Source organism: Aulonocara stuartgranti (assembly GCF_965226115.1).
Source record: "Aulonocara stuartgranti genome assembly, chromosome: 3".
NCBI lineage: Eukaryota > Metazoa > Chordata > Actinopteri > Cichliformes > Cichlidae > Aulonocara > Aulonocara stuartgranti.
Window position 1 is genome coordinate 17,148,483 of NC_138941.1, and position 24,119 is coordinate 17,172,601.

A 24,119-nucleotide genomic window follows, 5' to 3' on the forward strand; every position below is an offset into this window, starting at 1 on the left:
TGTTCTGGAGTCAAAACAGGAAACAGTCCAAATGTGTGTCTTCACTCTGACTCTGGATCAGATCTCAGTGACAGACTGTGGACATTATGGAAGCCTAAATGTGACACCATCTTCCTCCTTCATCTGCAGATTAAAGCCAAACAAAGATTCTCATTAAAAGTCTGCAGGTCTGAGAGAGACTCAATCGTTGTGTCATGTCAAACACAGTAAGAGGAGCTGAAGCACAGATGTGAAGAGCAGATTCATCAGATCATGACCTCACTCTGTTTTGTCTTCATATATATTCAGTCTGTGTTTATAATGCAGATTTTCTGCTTTTATAATAACACATTTTATTTTTTCTATCATCACAGACTGACTCAGTGTGGACTCTCAGAGTCTCACTGTGAAGTTGTGGCCTCAGCTCTGAAGTCCAACCCCTCCCATCTGACAGAGCTGGAAATGAGAGGAAAGAGATACCTGCAGGATTCAGGTGTGAAGCTTCTGTGTGCTGGACTGGAGAGTCCAAACTGTCGACTGGAGACTCTGAGGTGAGTTCACTGACTGCGGCTGTTGTTGTTTTTCTATATTTCAGGTCTTTGATTGATGTTTGAAACTTTCTTTAGTTCCTACATGTTCAGGATGTGTCTGAAGACAAATGTGAAGAAGTTTGAGTGCTTTCAGAAATGTTGTCTTTCCAAACGACTGAACAACAGTTTTTCCTTTAGGCTCCAAACAGAAGTGACAGACTTGAGCAGGGTTCATTTAAAGGCTGACAGAAGTGGAGTGGTGACGGGGAGATGTTTGACAGGACAGTGTTTCAGCCTCCACAGGTTCATGTTGTGCTCCATCAGTCAGTGAAGATGAAGTCAGTGCTGATGAGGCTGTAGAGTGTGTGAGGGATGTGAATGAGGATGATGAAGATCTGATGATAGCAGATAAAAACAGGCTGCAGAGACTTTGAGCCATACAGGGCACACAGTGTGTGTACAGAACAGCTGAAATCATTATGGAGGCCTCACTGGAATATGGAAGCATCACAGTACAGCTTCAGTGAAGCTTTAAAGTCTCTGATATGAGATGAGAAATGAAGCAGCCAGAGCTTTTTCATGAGTGGAAATCCACTGTGACTGTGAGCTGCTGCTACAGCCTCCAGATTAGCCAGCAGCTCATCCTGCTCAACATTTCCTCACCAACTTTAATGGAAGTGTGATGTTTTCAGCTGGAGTGATGGTCAGGGTGGCCTCCCTCTCCTCTTCTTCTCCTCTTCCTCTTTCATTTGTAAAGCCACTTCTGCTGCTTTCATTCATTTGGAAGTCCTGTAGCTGAGTTTGGGAGAGACTAACAGCCTCGGCAGCAGAGGGGAGAAAGGCTGTAACACCACCACTTTACTCTGTTCTACCTGTCACATCATTTTATCAGGAAACAAATATGCTCATGTTTTTACTATGTTTGTCTTGAAGATGTAAGAAGATCACATGGTGCTTTTTATTATTGTGTTGGTTTGTTTCATGTCTCTTGGATGGAGCCCAGCTGTGCGTGGCCCCTGGGCCTGTGGTCAGAGTGTGTGCTGGATAATCCGGCCCAGGATGAGGCCAAACTGACATGGGATGAAATGTCTGTCACATAATTGAGCTTAGTGTAGTTTCATTTCTGCACAATTTAAAAACAACCAAAACTTTGTTCTGTCTTTTCTATGTTATACTGTAGACTTTCTTTGATACTGTGTCCAAAAGGAGCAGCTTTTACTTTGAAGGGGAGCCGTCTGTTTCCTCTTCAGGTTGGATGATGGAAGCAAATGAGTGTGTGATGTTCTTTCAGTGTTGCACTTTGTAGACGCTCCCTGAGCACTGGTCTCACAGCCAGCTGCACATAGAGACCAGTGTTGTTAGTCCAGGTCAGAAGATGACTTGTTGGAATGAAAATGAGCTTGTAGTTTGTCTGCTTTAATAATGTGACTGGAAAAAGGTGTTGGACTTCAAATATGTCCATTTCTTTCACACTTCACCTTTAAAAGTGAAGCCTTGTGGTTCCTGGAAGGAAAAAACATGACTTTTTCAAGTCTTTGTCCTGTTTTTATGATAAATGTACGACTTTAATGTGAAACATTCAGAGTTTTCTCTCTTGTTGTGTTTGTTTGAAGCTGCTTCCTGTTGGCTTCAGCTGTTTGGAGTTTCCATTTTCTAAACTTCTACATTCTGAACCTTCTTCAGCTCTGAACAGATGATGAAACACTGAATGATTTCAAGCTCACACTTTGTATAATAAACTTTCATCTTTCATTCTTTATACAGATTGTGGGACTGTGGTTTGTCAGAGATCAGCTGTGATTATCTGGCAGCAGCACTGAAGTCCAACCCCTCCCATCTGAGACAGCTGGACCTGAGCTACAACAAAAAGCTGCAGGATTCAGGAGTGAAGCATCTGTGTGGTTTCCTGGAGAGTCCAGGATGTGGACTTGAAACTCTGAGGTCAGTCAGCATGTTTTAGTTGTGCTGAGATGAATATGATGTGAAAGTTGTGCTGACACTAAACTGCAGACATCAGGCTGATATTATACTGATCCACACTGAGGATCTTCATGGTAAAGTCTGTTTTCTTCTTCTCTGGTTTAGTCCATTGACTGCAGCAGAACAATGTTCACATTTCAAACAGTGAGACTCAACGTATGGCCCGCGGCCCACACACGGCCTGCCCACCTTTCCTGATTCAGAGAGAGGGGACCCTGATTAACTGTGTAGTGTTCTTCCTCACAGTTCTAAGTATCAGACACAACAATGAATAATCCACAGCTGACTGTCTTTAGCAGGTCAAAGGTCACGGCACACAGCAGACAGTGGGAAATATTATAATTCTGATCATTTATCAGCACATATCCATATGTATAAAAACAAAGCTGACACTGTGAGACTTGATCAGAGGTGTGATCATCACAGCAGAGGCCTTTGTGTCAAAGTCACTGAGGATCAAACAGAAACACATGAAGCAGATTTTCCTGTTCTGGCTTTTTATAGCAGATAACCTTCAAAATATTCTGCAGTCCATCAAAAACTGAAGCAAACCATGAATCAACATGTGAACATGAGCTGATGCTGCTGAAGTGAAGCAAAGTTACAGAGGTTTGATTACAGACACAGCTGAGAGTTTGTAATCTGTCATCATTTTAAAAGCTTTAAATTTCTTCAGTATTGAACAGCAGAAATGAGGCTTTGTTTTCGGAGGCCGACAGCAGTGAACACAACAGCAGACTGGTGCGTAATAAGCAGTGAATAATGCAGGAAACAGATTTTTGAAGGTAAACTGTTCTTGAAGTACACTGAGAGAGAGAGAGAGCTGTGCAGGAAGTAAACGTCAAAGTCAGAGAGAATTCATGACGATGTTCATCAAACGTAAAGCGTAGTTTGGATCTTCTTCTGCTGCTGGTTCACTCAGTTTTGGTTGGAGACAGATGAAACCTGCAGCTTCAGGATCTGTGAGCTGTCCACTTTCAGCCCCGACGGCGTGTCCGTGTATGTGCCGTCGAGTGAACGATCCACGCTCTGTGTTTCCATCTTTGTGTGTTTAGCTGCTCTCATTTACTGTTTTATCTGTTTGCTTGTTGTTGAAATACTTTTGGGAGCTTTAACCTGAGATTCTGGCAAAATACATTTATATTAAAAATTGATTCAGGATTGAATGAATCAACATCGCTTTATTCAAATTAAAACCATTTAAATAGGAAAATCCATTTTTTTTACAGCCGCCTCTAATGCTGGGTAATGTCAGCTGGTCCATGTGCAGCTGGCTGTGAGGCTCAGGGAGCGTCTACAAAGTGCAACACTGAAAGAACATCATCCATAAATATTGAGTAATAACTGGACTCTCATACAGCGAGACTCAAATGCCTTTAAACATCAGCTTATCCTGCTGATCCAAGTCCAACACTGAGTTTGTAAAAACATGTTTGTCAATCATTTTTTTTTTGGTTTCTGAGGAAAATGATTCAATAACTTGCTGCTAACACACAACATTTGAACTCACAGACTCTGTCATTGGATATATTGGAAAGTGCATGGATGATACCATCACAAAAACCACTGTTCGCATATATCCAAATCAGAAACCCTGGGTAAATAAAGACGTCCGCTCCAAGCTAAAAGTGCGGACCTCTGCCTTTAACTCCGGGGATGCTGATGCATATAAAGCAGACCTCCGAAAGTCCATAAAAAAGGCCAGAAAGGACTACAAGGACAAAATGGAGTCCAGCTACCACAGCTTTGACACCAGGCGACTGTGGAATGGACTGTGCTGCATCACTGACTACAAGAAGGTCAACACAGTCAGTGTTCAGCCCACTGCATCTCTTGCAGACGAGCTTAACAACTTCTATGCTCGTTTAGACAACAGAGAGCAGATCCTCTACCCTCAGGAGGACAATGAGGCTGCAACTCTAACTCTGAAAACAAAAGCTGTGAGATGGACCTTTAAAAAGGTAAATCCTCACAAAGCTCCAGGACCAGACGGCATCCCAGTCCGGCTACTCGGAGTGTGTGCAGACGAGCTGGCAGAGGTGTTCACCAACATCTTCAACCTCTCCCTGAGGCAGTCAGTGGTCCCCACGTCCCTCAAAGCATCCACCATCATTCCCGTTCCCAAAAAATCAGTGATCTCCTGTCTGAATGACTACCGTCCTGTTGCACTGACATCCGTCATCATGAAGTGCCTGGAGCGGCTGGTCAAAGGTCACATCTGCTCATCCCTCCCTGACACACTGGACCCTCTTCAGTTTGCCTATCGGACAAACAGAGCCACAGAGGATGCCATCGCCCTGGCAACGCACACCACCCTCACTCACCTGGAGAAAGGGAATACATATGCAAGGATGCTCTTCATCGACTACAGCTCAGCATTTAACACCATCATCCCCTCAAAACTTGCCACGAAGCTCGTCGACCTTGGGCTGGGAACACCGATGTGCAGATGGATTCTAAACTTCCTCACAAACAGGCCCCAGGTGGTGAGAGTTGGTAAGCACACCTCCTCACCACTCATCCTAAACACAGGTACGCCACAGGGTTGTGTGCTTAGCCCCCTCCTATATCCCCTGTTCACACACGACTGTGTTGCTAAACAAGAGTCCAACATCATCATCAAGTTTGCGGATGACACAACCATCATAGGCCTCATCACAGACAACGATGAGACGGCCTATAGAGATGAGGTGATGGCACTGTACGAGTGGTGCCTGGAAAATAACCTGACTCTCAACATCAGCAAAACTAGAGAGATGATAGTGGACTACCGGAAACGACCAGTCAGAGAGCACCAGCCCATCCACATCAACGGTGTCAAGGTCGAAAGGGTCAGCAGTTTCAAATTCCTTGGAGTCAACATCACTGAGGACTTCTCCTGGACCCTTCACACAGACACTGCTATCAGGAAAGCTCGCCAGCGGCTTTACTTCCTGAGGAGGCTGAGGAAGTTTAGCATGAATGCCAACATCACCTCAAATTTTTACAGGTGTGTAATTGAGAGCTTGCTGACGAGCTGCATCACAGTTTGGTACGGAAGCTGCTCTGCCAGCAGCCGTAAATCGCTACAGAGGGTGGTGAAGGCAGCAGAGCACATCACTGGCACGAGGCTTCCTGCCATTCAGGACATTTATCTCCAGCGATGCCTCCGTAAAGCACACAGCATCATCAAGGACCACAGCCACCCAGCATATCAGCTGTTCTCCTTGTTACCATCTGGCAGATGTTACAGGAGCCTGTCTGCTCGGACTACAAGACTCAAAAACAGTTTTTACCACCAAGCCATTCGACACCTCAACCACAACACTTAAACACACACAACACAGCACTCAGAAGCTACCCTGCAGCTTCACAAGTACTCTGTTTAATCTGCACTGGTCACTCCACTTTATTGTTATTGATATTTATATTTAAAAGTGCAATACTGTGATTTTCTGCTGCTCATTCCTGTGCAATATCCCATCTGCCCTCCTGTCATATTTCTTTTCAAGATTTTCTTATTTAATCACTAGTGTACATATATTTATATTTATAGATACATATATATATTTAGTCATCTTTTTTCTTTTATCATGTCTCTCTAATATTTGCTCCTCACTATTTTTCTATTTTCTGTATTATTTTATTTTATTTTATTATATTTTCTCCTACTGTATCATGCTGCTGAGTGACTGCAGCTCGTCAAACACATTCAATTGCAATGTTGACCCTGTGCTAACTTGCATATGACAAATAAAACTGATAGAAACTGATAAAAAACATTTCATCATATTTCCTCATAACCCTCTTTTTTCTGACCATTTGATCCCATTTTAATTTGCAATAAAGGATCCACAGAGTTTGGTGACAATAATGACAGTAGATGTTTGTGTGAAAGTGCTGGAAGCAAATGAGTGTGTGATGTTCTTTCAGTGTTGCACTTTGTAGACGCTCCCTGAGCACTGGTCTCACAGCCAGCTGCACATAGAGACCAGTGTTGTTAGTCCAGGTCAGAAGATGACTTGTTGGAATGAAAATGAGCTTGTAGTTTGTCTGCTTTAATAATGTGACTGGAAAAAGGTGTTGGACTTCAAATATGTCCATTTCTTTCACACTTCACCTTTAAAAGTGAAGCCTTGTGGTTCCTGGAAGGAAAAACACGACTTTTTCAAGTCTTTGTCCTGTTTTTATGATAAATGTACGACTTTAATGTGAAACATTCAGAGTTTTTTCTCTTGTTGTGTTTGTTTGAAGATGCTTCCTGTTGGCTTCAGCTGTTTGGAGTTTCCATTTTCTAAACTTCTACATGCTGAACCTTCTTCAGCTCTGAACAGATGATGAAACACTGAATGATTTCAAGCTCACACTTTGTCTAATAAACTTACATCTTTCATTCTTTATACAGATTGGTGAGCTGTGGTTTGTCAGAGATCAGCTGTGATTATCTGGCAGCAGCGCTGAAGTCCAACCCCTCCCATCTGAGAGAGCTGGAGCTGAGCTGCAACAACAAGCTGCAGGATTCAGGAGTGAAGCATCTGTGTGGTTTCCTGGAGAGTCCAGGGTGTGGACTTGAAACTCTGAGGTCAGTCAGCATGTTTTAGTTGTGCTGAGATGAATATGATGTGAAAGTTGTGCTGACACTAAACTGCAGACATCAGGCTGATATTATACTGATCCACACTGAGGATCTTCATGGTGAAGTCTGTTTTCTTCTCTGGTTTAGTCCATTGACTGCAGCAGAACAATGTTCACATTTCAAACCTTCAAAGAAGAAGAAAAATCCTCCACTGGATAATTCACTGTGAAACTCTCCAACCCTTCATTCCACCTTAAAGTCTTTCTGACACTGAAATCCAAAGCAAAATGTGCGTTTGCTTTACAGACAGCAGTCCAACACAAACATACACACATCATCCAAAACACAGTCCAACATCCAAATCTCCTCCACTGCCAGCATGAATGATGGGAAAGAGAAGGAGGAACACTCTGACATTCAGGGTTAGAATGAGTTTCATGAAGCAGACTGTGAAGATCAAAGCTGCATTAGAAAGCTTACATGAATGAATGAGTGGACAGAAGTGGACAGAGATCATCTGAAGCACTTCAAAGGCTTTAAATCAGCACATTTCTCTTTATTCTTTATCAACTCTGTTAGTTTCTCTCAGTTTTCTGTGGAATGAAGCTAACAGCAGGCTAATAAGATGCTGACCAATAGGTTTCTATTAAAGGTTGTAATTTGTATGTGAAAAAGTGCAAACATAAGCCTTTAAAAAGTCCCAGTGGGTGCAGTCAAAGCAGTCCCTCAGTCCCAGTATAGAGTCTTTGGTCCAGACTGGAACAACTGTGTGCCCAGTTTGAGCTCTCTTCAGTCCTGTGACCTGACAGACCCAGAGGGGCCATCACATCACATTTAGAAGCTCCCCTAATGGAGCCACAACACATGTCCAATACTTAGTCTGTCTTGTTGGACCAGCTGGAAGAAATGATTCAAGGACTTAGTCACAGAACAGAGATTCAAATCTCCAAAATCCAACTGGCTGCATCAGGAAATATAGTCTGAAACTCTGCACAGTTTCCTGTTTGAAGCTGCTTCCTGTTGGCTTCAGCTGTTTGGAGTTTCCATTTTCTAAACTTCTACATTCTGAACCTTCTTCAGCTCTGAACAGATGATGAAACACTGAATAATTTCAAGCTCACACTTTGTTTAATAAACTTACATCTTTCATTCTTTATACAGATTGAGTGTCTGTGGCTTGTCAGAGATCAGCTGTGATTATCTAGCAGCAGCACTGAAGTCCATCCCCTCCCATCTGAGACAGCTGGACCTGAGAGGAAACAACCTGAAGGATCCAGATGTGAAGCAGCTGTCTGATCTTCAGCAGAGTCCAGACTACAGACTGGAGACTCTGGTGTAAGTAGAGTGATGGAGTGAGTGGGTGGTGCTGTCAGCAGTATTGTACTAAACACAGTCAGTATGAAACAAAGATCCAGTGTTTCCTGTAAAGCTGCAGCTTCTCAGTGAAGCTGTGAGAGGAGAATGGTGACAGGCTTCAGGATTGGACACAAACACTTCCTGTTTCTGACCTTTATGGTCACCATAGTAACAGCTGTCACGCTCTGATCAAACACTGTCAACAGCCAATCATCTCTCTGAACAAAGCAGCACGCAGACCAATGACTGCATTCATTTCCAAGTTTAAAGCAGTGAAGAACACAGTCTGTAGGTGAGGAAGAATTTAGTGAGAGCAGATGTTTGGATGGAATTCCTCCAGTTAACAGCTGGAACCGTCCATCTGGATTGTTGGGCTTGTTGTTGGGGTTCCTACAGAGCTCAGAGTGGACACACCAAGGTTCTTCTAATGAATGAAAGTCCAAACTCAAACTAGGAGGGAAAAACATTTTCAGCAACTTCAATAAAAATCCAAAGATTAGAAAAAGTGAAGCAACAATGAGTCCTAGTACAGTCCCAGCACTGAAGTCCCTGCTGCTCTTTATACTGGATGTGCTGCATCACTGACTGACAGCTGATGAAGAGTCTCTGGAAACACTCGTTTATCTCCTCTGCTCTTCCTTCTTCTCTCTGCAGGTGGAGCTGGTGATGGTAAACAGGACGGTGTGTGTGCTGAGAGAGGAGGAGCTGTGTCCTGATGATCCAGAGAGGTTGAAGCAGCAGCAGCTTGTGTGTAGAGACGCTCTGACTGGGCCATGTTACTGGGAGGTGGAGAGGAGAGCTTCATCCAGCAGTGACTGACAGAGGAATGAGAAGAAGTGCAGATGACTGTCAGTGCTGCAGAGTGAACTGCTCTGAGAACAGCTCCACTGTCAGACACAATGTAGAGTCCAGCATCATCCCTGTGTGTCCCTCTGGATCTGACAGAGGATCATCAGTGTATCTGGACTGCTCTGCTGCTGCTCTGTCCTTCTACAGTCTCTGCACAGTCTCTGTCTGACTCTGGCTTCAGACCCTCATGGATCAAACTCACCTGGAAAGACTTTCAAACATCACTCAATAGATTTGAATACAGAATATATTTGATATATACTGTAGATGTACTGTAGAGTTGCAGTTTGTCACTTGTAAATACAGTCTGTGAGCAGCTATGAGCTGAAAGATCTTTCTAGAAACACGAAATGTTTTCACTCTTTTGTTTCTTTTTCATATATTTCCACAACATTAATATTGATCCCACCTGTCTCACCTGTTTCATGCTTTTATACATAATAACAGGACACGTGTGATCTGAGCGCTGCTGTGGTTGCTGTGCTGCACGTCTTCATTTAGATAACAGAGACATCTAGTGGTTCAGAGGGAGAACTGTGGCCTTTTGTTGTGGGCAGTCTGAGGTACACCTGTGCACTACTCATGATGTCAGATCAGCATCCTGATGTGGCACACCTGTGAGGTGGGATGGATTATCTCAATATAGCAGATGTGCCCACTACCACACATTTGGACTGATTTGTGACCACTGTTTGGGAGGGATGGTTATATTGTGTATCTGGAATGAATTTTAGGTCTCTACGTCCATCCCATTGGGAATGGGAGCAGTAACAAAGGTGTTGCGTTTATATTTTTGTTGAGTGTATTATAGATTAAGTGCTGGAGTTGTTAGGTGTGGATGATTAGATTATAGTTTATTGCAATAACAAGTTGTGCCTTGTTCTCAGATAGACAGCAAGTAGAGAGTGATATATGAAATGACGGGATGGAAGGAAGAAGAGAAGCAAAGAGTGATTCACAGGCAGAGTCTAGTTTATTTCTCATAGTTTTTGTTGCCTTATGGTTCCAAGCGCTGTCACCAATCTTTGCATTTTGTTATTATCTCATGACACTTGTTTAATCAGCTACCATCTCTCCTATGGACTTTTTAATGTCTACAGTCTCAGATCAACACAGCCCTGCCCTTCCCATATTAGATTCTTGATGAATGTGTGTTGTTGTTATTCAACCTGGTTCAATGTGCCCCTTTTTAACTTTGAGCACCCGCCCCTTTAAAGCTCTCTGCACGGCCCTGGATGGGACACTGCCTGGGAATACCAGGTGCTGTAAGCTTTTGCACTTCCACACACAAACTGCAGAGGGCACTTCTGCTCCTGCTTGTGCTTAGAGGCATGAGAAGTTAACATTTATGGGTGATAAAATCCTTTTTCTATATTTTTAACATGAGAATATCAGTTTTCCATCTTGTGTTCCAGAGTAATCGGACAAAAGACAAACGTAGAACAAGGAAAAAAGAGGCCAAGTGTCTCACCTATAAAACAAAATTACTGTTTTCTGAATAGTCTCACACAGATAAACATTTGCAGGGAATACCTTTTCCTTCAAAACAAACGTCACAGACTGTGTTTTTCTTTACTGATTGTATTTGAGTAGAAACTCAGATTAAAATGGCATCAGTGCTCATAAAATGATTTAACTGTAAAAGTAGGTGTAGTGGATCACTTTGCATAGATCTAGATAAAAGTGCAGTAAGCAAAGACTACAGTGGTCTTTGAGCAGCTGTTCCTATAATGTGAATCTGGGATAAAGGCACAGATTATTTGTTTGCCTTTGTTTCCTGGTTCTTTCTTTCTTATCCAAATGGAAAAAGAGAGCATAAAAGTACTGTTTACAAGCAGCTTATCTATCTCATTGTGCCCACTATCATAAAATCTTGGTTGACTGAGCACTGAGCCATCTACCACTCGAAATTGAACCTGTGTGGGACAACAACAAAGTCCAGTATACTAAGTTTCAGTAATGTGCAGTTTTTTCTGTGGAAGATGTAAATCTAAATAGATGTCCTATTGTATGCATAATATACCACTGAACTTTATAAAACAACTTCTAAAAGCAAATTTCGATTTATTTTAGATTTTCTCAAATCCAAACAGTGCTAAAAGCATGCACACAGTCAAATATTTTTCATACGAGGTGCTGAAGGTTCTGCAATGTTCTGTCAGTGCGCCCCAGGGCAGCTGTGGCTACAATGTAGCTGCCATTACCAGTGTGTGAATGTGTGTGTGAATGTGCGAATGACTGAATGTAGTGTAAAGCTCTTTGGGGTCCTTGGGGACTAAGTAAAGCGCTGTACAAATACAGGCCATTTACTGTGCGTGTGTTTGTGCTCAAGTGTATGAATAAATTAGTCAGTTTTAAACAGTTGCAATTTAAACAGTAGAAGAGTGGCACTATATTTATATATTTATAAAGAATTTCAAACAACAATTAATTGATGCTCAAAGCAGGTTTATTTAATTAATATCCAGATTTCCAATTAGTTCCCAATTCATTCAGCAGCAAATCACATCACCAGTCACTTCAAGGCTGTATGTATTATTGTAAGGTAGACCCTACAATAATACATACAGAGAACCCAACAATCATATGACCCCCTATGAGCAAGCACTTTGGCGACAGTGGGAAGGAAAAACTCCCTTTTTACAGGAAGAAACCTCCGGCAGAACCAGGCTCAGGTCGGGGCGGCCATCTGCTGTGACCGGTTGGGGTGAGAGAAGGAAGACCCCCCCCCCTCTGTCCCCTTCTGGCTGCCTCTGCCTCAATTTTATCCCACAACTTAGACATTCACATTATTCACACTCTCATTACACATACATATAGGATCTTGGGGGTGGGCACAATCACGGAGTCCAAATTACCATCAGGGTGTATACCTCACCCCTGACGTCGTTGCCCACCTCTCAATTTTAAATACACTTAGTCATTGAGGGCTAGCAGGAGGGACTATGCGCTTACCTGCTGCTCCTTGGCAGGTAGCTCCATGCCCTCCTGGGTTTTTTGCACCTTAGAACACATATGCATCAACACTACAATGAGCGGGTGGAGGGAGGTTTGGAGTCTTCTCCCACCCCCATTCTCTGCGGCCTGCTGGAGCAGGGGGGCTAGGAGGAGTTGGCCCTCCGACTGCGGTCTGGGGTGTGGGGCCTCCCTGCTGCTGCGGAGTCGGGGTGGTCTGCCTCTCCCCACCGCAGGGAAAAGGGAAACACCACCTGGGTCTGGGTGCAATTCCCCCCTCCAGGGGCAAGGGTACCTAGACCCGGTTTGTAGAGTACGCTTGGGGAGTGTGATTGTGTGTACAGCGTCTCTTTATGTCTGTCTCCACGTTGGTTGAGTGTGGAGTGAGTGCATATGAGAGCATGAGGGTGGGAATGGATGTTTGTGTCTGTGTGTGCCTGTATGTCTGTGTCTATATGTCAGGTTGGGTATCAGACGCCACCTCTCTGGGGACACCTCAGGCCCTCCAAGGTTTGGAGGCCTATCTCCACCCACCACCACTTCCCCTGCCGGTGGCGGACTCCCTCAGGTGTCGGTGTGTTGGTGGTTCTTTGTGTCTGGGGGTGGGCGTCCGGGTACACACCGGCTCACTCCTTGGCGGCCGCTTGTCGGGGCCTGGGGCCTGGGGCTCGCTCGGGCCCCTTTGGAGGTGGGGTGCCCCCGGCCTCTCGGCCTGGGGCTCGGTCACTCAGGCACAGCTGGGGGCCGGCGGAGCTCACGGGCGCGTCACTGCAACTCCCCCTGACTTCTGCTCCGCGGCTGCTGGGCGAGCCCTCATCTGGGACTCTCCTCAGCTCTTACTGGAACAGTGGCGCGGCTGCCCCTCTGTTGGTCTTCCATGGTCTCTTGTGTTCTGGGGGCCTCTGGATGTCTGGAGTTTTGATCTCCTCCATACCCGCTTCACACCCTGGAGGACGGGGCTGTGGCCCCCCCACACTCCCTAGCAGATCATTACATGGAGAAACCTTTGGAATGCAAGCATGCTGATCCACACAGGTATGCACACATGGGTATTCACAGACGCGGACTAAAGCTTTCTTGGCTGCTGCCTCAAAGCACACTGTGCGCTGTCTATCTTGCGTGCTGCACAATATCGTTTATTATTTAGTAACTATTGATATCTATGACTAGCTAGTTTATTGTGATGGTGCTTTGTTTTCTCTATTATTATGTTGCTCTTTGTTGTTTGCTGTCTCCTCTGTTTGTTTTTTTTGTTTGTTTGTTTTTTTCTCCATACAGGTGACCCAGGAGTTTTTTTTTGTTTTTTTTTCTCTCTCTTCCCCCCCCTTCTCACCGTCTCTTCTCCCCTTTGGTTTTCTTTCTTTCTCTCCCCCTCTTTCTCTCATTCATTCCCCCTGTCCTATTTATTAAAAAAAACAAAAAAACAAAACTCCTGGGAAGGAAAGGATGAACTGAAGCTCTGCCATCACGTAATGTCGCATACTGCTGTTTCTGATGTCATTTAAAAAGAAAAAAAAAAAAAAAAAAAAAAGAGAGAAGGAAGACGTTTGTTGTAGGTCTGATTGAAGGACTGATGTGATGGTAAGTTGTCTGCTGCTCCGCTTTGAATATTGAGAGATTAGTTGATGGATTTCAAGCCAAATTGTGCCCAAGTTTAAGACCACATTCATTGGTTGTTTTTGTTGATGTTATTGTTTTGGGCTTTTTTTCCACAAGAATTTCTAGCTCCCCTAAAATTCTGGCCACCCAAACGATGATTGCTGCTGAGAGAGCACAAGGTTTTGTCCCCCTGTACTATTCATGTCCGTGCAGGGGGTTCTCCTTGAGAGGCCAGGGTCGAAAAAGGGATGCTTCAGAACCTCCGAGGGTGTTATGCGCTGATTTGCATCCAAGGCCAACATTTCTTTGATTAGCCTTACAAATAATGTTTGGCCATTTTCCAGTCCTCGCCTAACTTTCAGCAGTTGTTCGAGGTCATCGAGACGCTTAAGTTTTATATATCGAGTTTCCTTGGATCGATAATCTGTCTCGTATTGAAATTGTTCTTGGGTCTTAAATGTCCAGCGCTGTTCGTTGTGGTTATCCTCGATGAAATAGCTGTCAGTGTACAAGCCAGACTCTAGGAGATGATCTGGTAGCTGACCCTGAGTTTCAATTATGAATTTCAAAACGTCATAATCGTCTTCCCCAGGATAGAGAGGCACCCCTGTAGCAAGCTCCACAGCTACCAGCCCCAGAGACCACATGTCAATTGCTTCATCATATGGAGTGCCAAGCATAATCTCAGGTGCACAATAACCAATTGTCCCCACACAGTCACCAGGAATCACTGCAGAGGTGTTACATGCAATGCCAAAGTCTATAAGTTTGACTCTGACTTGAGACTCACTGCGGTTCACAACCATGATGTTGACAGGTTTGAGGTCAGCATGCACTATTCCCACAGAACCCAGGTGGAACAGAGCATTTGCGAGCTGATGCAAAATTGGCCTGATTTCTCTCATTGGGAGACCTTGGTTATTCCGGTCCCCTATGTAGTCTGACAGGCTTTGGTCGAGGAGTTCGAAATTCAAGCAAATGCGCTCTCCATCGAGGAAATAACCGTTCCATTCGACAGTGTTGCACCTGTCTGGATCCAAGCATCTCTGTCTGGATCCAGTTTTGCCTGGAGCAGAATTTCAGGGTCGCTCTTGTTGACTTTAATAGCAACAGTTTGGTTCTTTTTTGTATCGCGACATTTCGTTACAACACCAAAGCTTCCTTCTCCAAGGAAAGCCTCCACCATGTGGTGATCTCCCAAAATGGTCCCTTTAGATATTCCAAGCTCATCTGAGCCGAAGGATGGGTTGGCTGACATGGTGTAATGTGTCTGTTTGCGCTGTGGATTGGTGAGAAACAAAACTGAACTTGTTTTGGTTTCTCTCGTAAATTGCTCTCAAAACTTCTCGAAAGGGTTTTAGTTGCTGCAGGTCAACGTCCGTTAAGCATAAAGTAACAGGTGAGCGCTCCTATTTATGGGTTTTGGGATCAAAGCAAAGTTATGACGTCAGAAAGGTTCAAAGCAAAGTTACCGCGTCACAAGCGATCGAAGCGATTCTAATATGTGCGCATGCGCACATATGAGAAGCGATCGAAGGGATTCTCATATGTGCGCATGCGCACACGTGCTTGTTTGTGTAATATTGTTCACACTAAACTTGACCCTAATCAATTTAATATCAGTCAATCAAAGAAAATGTTAGTTTTGGAAAATTTTAAAATGACATAACTGACAGTTAAAACCTTTTTTGTTCATGTATTTGTATTTGTATTGTCTTCGGGTTTTTTTTTTGCATACCATGTCAAGCTTTTCTGTATATAGTCATGTCGTAGATTTCGGAGCAAACAAGAAATTGAATTGGATTTTAATATTGCAGTGCTTGGATTTCGGATTTGGTGCTTAAAACGTCTTGAAACTGTAACCGTATTTCATTCACCACAAATAACTATCTGATTGAATAGTTTTCTTATCAGATAGAGAAATAAAACGAGTCGCAAAGTCTAAAAGCAACATTTCTCTGCCTGGGCTGTACCTCTGCACGTTAGTCTGTTTCAATGTGTGACCCCTCACCCCCTCCCTGATCAGTCGGGGGTGAATGCGCTAATGTGCCTGGAGGCCGTTTTAATGAGTGTTTGCTGGAAAACGAAAAATACAAGAAGGATTTGTACGTTTTCACAACGGGGGAGTTTGCGTAAGTACTAGTAGATAATTTTCTCGAGTGTGTACGTTACACATGTTATTTGTTTAAAATTGGTATTATTATTTTGCTAGCTAGCAAACTCGCGGGATAAAGGATTGAAGTGCACTCAGTGCGATACAATACGGTGCCGCTATTCTAACAGTTAGTTATTGCAGGGTAACTTGTAGAATATGCTGTGAATTAAACCAAGATTACACAGCAGTAGCAGTAATACGAGTTACTTCCCTCAAGTGAAGAGAAGGGTCTGGCTGCAGCCACTGTGGAGCTCCACAGTAACCGGATACACGTGACCTCCACACTAACCGGAAACACGTGACCTCCACAGTAGCCGGAAGCACGCATGGATACCGTGGAAGTCTTGCAAGTTGATCACAAAGGTTGGTTAAGTCTTTCTTAAATAAATTTGCCGTTAGTGATTTTATAATTCTAGGAATCGTCTAGTTTTCTTACAATGATCATGTTGCCACTTATTTAGCGTTACAATTTATTTTAATGTTTTTTCATCGTGTTCCATGGCAGAGAAACACACAAATATGCTTTTTCCTGGGCCTGGTTTAAGTAAGAGAGCTGGATTAACGGCTTCTGTGGGCGAGAAGAAGCAAAAACCACATTTTGCATTAGAGTATGATTTATTGTTGGCGTCAGAGATGCAAAATAACGAATACTTCAATACTGTACTTAAGTAGAATTTTCTGGTATCTTTACTGCTGTACTTTTTTGTGCCTACTGTATACTTCTTTATACTTCTACTTCTCACATTTTAGCACGCGTATCTGTACTTTGTAATCCGTACATTTGTAAATCAGCCCCCCACACGCGTGCTTTGGACGCAAGATTACTTCAAAATTTTGTACATAAATTATATTTTAGACCCTGTACTTCTTACTTCGACTTGACTAAAAAGTCGAGTCAGTGCTGTCTAAACAGAGGTATCTAAACTGTAGTAAGGAACGTGTGTACTTGTGACACCTTTGGTTAGCGTCAACACTGTAAATTTCGTCACAAACAGATTTAGATATTTATCAATACTTCTATTCGTTATTCTTTTCTGTACAGCTTTTTTATTGCCCAGATTTTAGTTAGCCTCTGTTCAATTGACTGTTATATGTCAATAGAAACATGTCTCACAGATTAAAGTATCTTTTAAAATATTTGTGGGGGTTTTTTCAAGGATTTTCTTCCCAAATCTATTACATGCCAACTGTAAATTGTTATTTCTGCTAAATCCTTAACTTAAATGTATATATGGTGTTTATCTGTTTCTCTCTCTGTTTTAGATGCACACATCAATCTGGAATTCGGGCTTAAAGCCAGAATTGCAGGACACTTTCACCGCCCTGTCTGTAAGATTACAATCATATGGCGTGGGGATATGGCAAGGCATTTATTGTCTTGTCAGCATTCTTCAATACCAAGTCAGCCACCATTATCAGGACTGCTCCCCGCTGAACTCTCCGAGGAGACCCGTATTCCTCCGGCAGTACTCTTCGAGGAGCCCCGTTTCCCCCCCAAGGTTTTGTCTTCGGTATCTGAACCATTTTCTGAGTCTTTGTTAGAACATTCATTGGCTCTACCCTCTGTGTTCAATAAAACTGCAGCTGATGGAAAGTCCATGAAAATGACATGCCTCACTGTGGCCTTACTCTTCGTAGCTCTGGCAAGCTATTTGCACACTGGAGAGAGGAAGCCAAAGCTGTGCTTGAAGGACAACACGTGCTCATTTTCAGACTGAAAAAGCGCAAGTTCCAGGAAGGCAGTCAGGTCAGTATTCAATTTAAACAGTAGTGTAATTACATGGTTAGTGAAATTTGAATAACTGTTAAAAAACTGTTCTGCAACAGAGAAATAACTATGTTTTCATCCCCATTTGCCTGACACAGGAGCCAGCAGTTGTTGAAGATCTGCGTCCTGCTGTGCACTGGGTTGTCCAAAATAAGGCACTTTTCCGTGGACATGTAACAATGCCCAAATATCTGTCCTTAAATCAAGGGGACCAGCAGAGGGTCTTAAGAGACATGTCAGAGGAAGAAGACACTGGAGCAAGGGACTTGTTCCTCTTTGTTTTTCAGTTTGCAGAGGACATGGAGCTCTTTTTGAAAGCATGTGCTGATGAGCAGGGGCTAAGGGTCAGTGCTATGTTTGACATGTAATGGACAAATGAAGGCACTGGCTGTGTTTGTTTGTTTAATATGTTGTTGTTGTTTTTTTGTTTTGTTTTTTGCGTAGTACAAAATTCCAATTAAACTTATTTCAAAATGTTGTTCACTTTATTCTGTGTCCATACTTATAATAAAGGATTACAGTGTAACAGCATTAAATGTAAATGTAACAGCATTTTTTTTAAACTTGTAATTTCAAAATAAAAAGCTTATTGTTGATATTAACAGTAAAGAATTGCAATCAATAATATTTTTATACATTTTAAACATTAACACTCTGGGCTCTATCCTGGCCATCTGTGGACACGTCACTTATTCTTTTTTTTGACTACTGCACTGCAGTGGACCAAAAGAATGACACGGGTTTGATCTTAAGGATCTAATAGTTGTGTGTGTTGTGCATGACATTGCCACACAAATATGTATTTGCAAGATAGAGTAGAATAAATTATGACGCATGAAATATTACATAGGCTGCAGTGAATTTCTGTTGATACAGCCTATTGAGCTTTGAGTTTCCCAGTCAAACTTAGCTTTGAAGCACCTGCTAAAAACACTTTTACTCTTGTACATTTCAAAACAAGACACCATAGCCAAAATATTAACAAAATATATATTATTAAAAAATTCAAAGCTGCAGCACATACAGCAACAAACACCGTTAGTAAATGTGTCCTGGAGTTTATGCAGGTGCAGAAAGTGCTGCTGCTGTAAGTAAGCCTAACAGCTTCCAGATCACTTATTTTTCTGGAAAGATGGTAGGAAGGGCATCACTGCTCATTTCTACAGTCTCCCAGATCTTGGAATACAATCCCTTTGTACCATGAAACCACTTCACAGTACTAGGAGTCCACTAAAACCTATAAAGAGAGTGATCCCGGAAGAAATGGGGCACACACTAGTGACCTCAACAATTGCAAGACAGCCTTTTCCCCGATGCTCAGATACAATTTTGATTTTGATGAAAAGGACTGGTGCTATTTTAAAGAGTCACGTCGGCAAAAGTAGATAAATGTTTTAAGAAATATACATTTTATAGCATTTTGTGAACATACACAAAAAGTGGCCATTTTTGGCAACAAACAAGCTGAGAGAGAGTTTTATATTTTTGGCTCTCCTTGAACAAAAATAATAGTGCATAATAATCAATGTTGATGTTAATCAATTAGATGTCCCAGACACTACTATTACTAATACAGCAGCCCCTCGTTTATTGCTGGTGTTACGTTCAAAAAATAACCCGCGGTAGGTGAAATCCACGAAGTAGCCAACTTTATTTTTTACAATTATTATAGATGTTAAGACTGTAAAACCCCTCACTACATGCTTTATACACTTTTCTCAGACAGGCATGAACATTTTCACACTTTTCTCTTTTGTTTAAACACTCTTAGAGTTCAAACCTTCGTAGAAACATGACTCCAGTATCATGGAATGAAACCTGAAGGTGCATTTGAGGGTGCAAAACGTTTCGTCGGCATTGTTGTGTTTGTTTGGGAGAAAACGTACAAACATACAGTGCAGCACTTCAGAGTTACACTGCTAGCGATCGAAGATTTATGTAAATTCGACAAGCTAAACGCATTCTGTACTGTACAGCAGGAGTCCCCAACCTTTTTGCACCACAGACCACTTTAATGTCAGACAATATTTTCAGGGAACGACCTTTAAGGTGTCGCGGATAAATACAACAAAAGAATAAAAAAAAGAAACTGTGGTATTTTGTAAATATAATAATAAACGTGACTTGAGCTGTGCGCCAACAACAATGACAGTGACATCCTCCTCTCTGCTTCTTAACGCTCTCTGGTCGCTATGGTAACGCGTAAATAGTTCTTTCAAAATAAGACACACAACTACAACCATACATTTCACACCGGAGGATCAACTCTCGCGGAACGGTACCAAAAGACTCACGAACCGGGACCGGTCCGTGGGCCTATTAGGGACCGCTCCTGTACAGGAGACACTGGACTAGATTGATTGACAATGGTCTACAGCAATCAGAACGCACAACGCAATGTGCTGTAAAAAAAAAATAAATCAGCGAAACAGCAAGTGTCACTTTTGTGCCACGAACAATTTAGGGGAATTTTTATGAACAAACCCAGAGTGTTAAAAAAAAAAACACACTTAAAACCATTTTTATTTCTCAGCAGCATCAATAGTAACAAAAACGCAATTTAGTTTTCGCTGTCAAAGTCGATTTAACTGAAGTTACGTGTTTCCGGTTACTGTGGAGGTCCACAGTGGCTGCAGCCAGGTGCTCTTGCAAGTGAAAGCGTTAAACGTTAGCCCGATGCTTAACTAGCCAACGTCAGGCTTTCTGATTGAAGGCTAAAAGCGACGTTGTCACCAAGTAAACAGAATATTGATGATATTTTTGTGTATCGCTGCAGCCTTTTCGAGTATTAACCTGGTGTCTTTGGGAACAGCTTAGGGGGAAATGACGGTAATATGACTGAACCATATGGGAACAAAGAATAGGCACTTTTTTGTGCTACCGAAGTTTCCTCGCTTTCATTCAAAATCTGTTTATCATTAAACAATTGAAACATGATGGCTTCGAGCTCACATTGAGGCCTGTGGGGCACTATCAGTCACTGAGACAGTAGACAAGTGACTATTTCACACTGCCTGTTTATTTAAGGGAGATGAACAGTACATTATAACTGTACATAATAATATCAATGATGATAGATTAAATAAATGGGTTTTTGAAAGACGCTTGTGCATTTTTAAAGTCTAAAGTGTTGAATTGATCTGAGTATGTCATCTGTTCAAAGCCTCTCCCAGTCAGTGCTGTTCTCTATGCCTGTCTTACTCTACATGATGTTATTAGCACAAACACTTTAAAGGTGATAATTAGGTCTACAGCAATAACACAGACTGCAATGTAGTTAAGCGTCTTACAGTTAGTTTTGAATGAATGAACTTAAAAAACAACACAAGCAAAGATCTGTCTCCTCCTGTTTTTTGTGTCACATAAGAAAGAAGCATCAATATCTGATGAGAAGACTTATTATTAATTTGGCCTTTCACGTGGTCTTATTCAGGTGATGCGAAGTGAAATATGCATCCTTTTTATGGTAATGTGCTGGAAAATGTTGAAAATGGACATTAAACGTGCTCACAAAGTGCTTGAATTTGACCCTGAAAGGTGTATGAAGCCAGAAAAAGTCACACTTGGAGTAAAAACCTCTCATAGCAAGTTAATCATATTCAATTGATTTGATGCTTTCAGCACAAAATTTAGCCACACAGTCAGGACAGCGTCTGATTTACCTTCATCGGTAAACGTGTTTATGCAGTACATAGTGACAGTGTGGCTGAGTCCTCTGGTTCAAATCAGTTCCAGTATATTTGGAGATGTAAGTCTTAACCTTTCACATGCATCGGGAAGGAAAAAACATTTAATCTTCACAGTACTGCCGAAGTGCAGCGATACATTGTGAAGTGCACATTTCCATTTCTCATACAGTACCGAGCAAAAGTCTTGAACCACCCCCTTATTTTTTCGTGTTTTGCCAGGTCAGTCTGTGTTAACGGTGTTATTAACTGCATTCTTCAACTAAAGAAGTGAGAACAAATGATGTGGGCTTTTGTTTTTTTGCAATAGGCTGCAAGTAAATGTGTACAGATACAATTTAAAATTGGTTCTTTGTTAAGTTTTCTGGTCCTTTCCGTGACTTAGGTGTCTGTTTATGTTTGAATGTTTCAGAGATTAGTGTGAAGGGTCTTAACAGACAAAAAGTGGTCAAATACAAGCCCTGGATTAAAAATCAGAAACACTTTAAAAAGCCTGGAGAGCTATTCCTTAATACCACTTTAAAGATTACAGGGAAGTCCGGATCCCTGGAAGCAAATGAGGGATGGCTCAAGACTTTTGCACGGTGCTGTACATGTCATGTTCCCTGTTTTATAGCTCAGCTCAAACTGACACGTTCTCACTAACTGCTTCTCATTTTCTCCACAGTAAACTTTGACCACTTCCAGATACTGCGGGCCATCGGGAAAGGAAGCTTTGGAAAGGTAATGCAGCCTCCATTTTTCACGCCACTTGTATATTGTTTGCCCTTAATTACCCACCACGGTCGTCATCTCTAAAGAATCAGTGCAAGCGAAGCGAAATGTGCTGGGATTACACTTTAGTTCTCGTGTGCTGCTGTTATTTAATAACAGTTATAAATGCAGCTTATGTAATTATTTCTATAAAGTCAGTTAGAGGAGAGCCGATTTCTATTTCATCTCACGCAATCTAGGTGGGAATTTTGACCCCATGTCTCAATTTAATTACAGAGCACATTGAACGTCTGGATGAGACTTCAGTAATGAATTCAGGACTGTGTGTGTGTGTGAGATACACAATTGGGGCTGCAGAGATTGGAATAATTTACCTTCATTTTAAATATCACTGCCCTGTGCACATTGTCGGCTTTAAAATTCAAACTTAAAGAGTTTGTAAGTAAACTGGCTGAGATGAGACAGACGATGCACCGGGTCCTCGTCTGAGTGCTTTCAGTTGTGCTGTCTCTCTTACCCAGCCATGCACACACAGACACTGTGCTACACTTACACAGTGAGACAGATGCTCACAGAGACGTCCAGATACATTTTGTCCTCGCTGGAGGTCATCTTGTGTTTTTTGGCCCACTGTGGCCTCACACCGAGCTCCTGCTGTTTTTTGAACACTTTAACAGCACCAGTCTTTAGCTTCCTGTTGAACACACTTAAGTGGTCACTCACTTCCTGAGCCCTGGGCAATAAGAGACGTTTTGTGTTTTATAATTTATTGATATGTTTGATCCTTTCTGAGCTGCGTTAATGAAGCAGTCATTAGAGCACCATGTCCGCTATAATAGTTCTGTAGTTTGATGCTTGAGTCGTTGCAGACTTGTTGAAACTCCCTCACCCGTCAAAGCAGCGTCTTTGTTATTCGAGTCCAGCAGATGGCAGTGTTTCACTGTCTGACGGCTGTCTGAAGCTTCAGCTGGATTATTCGTTTAGATTAGATCGTTTTATAAAACTTACAACAACAGGCCTGAACCTGCTCAGCTCCAAAGAGCTGGCTAAACGATGGGGCATGTTCAGAATCTTCCTGAAGTTTAACAATTTCCCAAAAAGCTACACAAAGTGAATTTTCATATAAGACAAGAAGGAAAGAACAGGGTGTGACGTGGAAGGGGCACTCTGGCAAACAAATTACTGCTTTTATTAAGTTACAAAACTTGCAGTCTTGTTCACGAGTGATCAGAGAAGGGAACAGGAGATCGACAGATGGATTGGTGCTGCGGCTGCAGACTCTTCACCAGTCCCTCTTTACCAGTCGATTTACGTCCTTACCCTCTGTCACAACGGGACTGAACGGACTCACGCGTAGGCTCTGAGTAGGGAACAATAAAGGTTTTTTATTTACAGAAGCACCAGGTGATCTATTTACACAGTGGGGAAAAGACGGGTTCCGGGAATCCACACACGAACAGGAGGGGGGAAAGACACTTGCAGTCCACACACGCTCCAAAGTCCTCACTCCATCCACGCTCCACGCTCCTCTTCACACTCCACAAGAAACACAAAAGCTCGCTCCAATCCTCACACACTTGATCGCTCAGGTAACACAGGGGCAGGTCCAGGCAAATCTATTCACAGAGATGCAAAAGGTTACTGTAAGAAGATCGCTAGGGAAACACGAGAACGAACTGAGCTGGGGTTAACACTGACGAGAGTCGGCAACGGTCCAGCGACGAGAAATACAGGGCTGCCATCTTATAAGGGGACTGGAACACTGTTGGGTGATGAGCCACAGGTGTCACCAGGTGCGTGGGCCAAGGGCAGGAGCCCACAGATGAGCTCCGCCCAGGCAGTGAGAGAAGGAGGGAGGGAGAGAGCGGGGACAAAGTCAAAACAAAAAAACACATGTAGCCACACTGAGGCGAGCGGGTAGACACAGGGACCCTGACACCCTCGCCTTTTTCACAAATGTCATGTATGAAAATCTATAATAACTCCAGTTATA

General features: G+C 42.7%; 2 protein-coding genes across 2 annotated transcripts in view; both read left to right on the forward strand.

Annotated features, from left to right (window-relative positions):
* Positions 1 to 1,404, forward strand: part of LOC309702584 (protein NLRC3-like) — a 97,540-nt gene extending 96,136 nt beyond the window's left edge. The window contains exons 6-7 of the mRNA XM_082527198.1: positions 354 to 530; positions 719 to 1,404. Coding sequence (XP_082383324.1) covers positions 354 to 530; positions 719 to 755 — 214 coding nt within the window. The 3' untranslated portion in view covers positions 756 to 1,404. The remainder of the gene's footprint in view (positions 1 to 353; positions 531 to 718) is intronic.
* LOC309702568 (uncharacterized protein) overlaps positions 1 to 24,119 on the forward strand; it is a 1,257,380-nt gene that overhangs the window by 885,407 nt on the left and 347,854 nt on the right. Inside the window, exons 26-27 of the mRNA XM_082527161.1 lie at positions 2,274 to 2,450; positions 6,874 to 7,050. Of these exons, the coding sequence (XP_082383287.1) occupies positions 2,274 to 2,450; positions 6,874 to 7,050 (354 nt within the window). The remainder of the gene's footprint in view (positions 1 to 2,273; positions 2,451 to 6,873; positions 7,051 to 24,119) is intronic.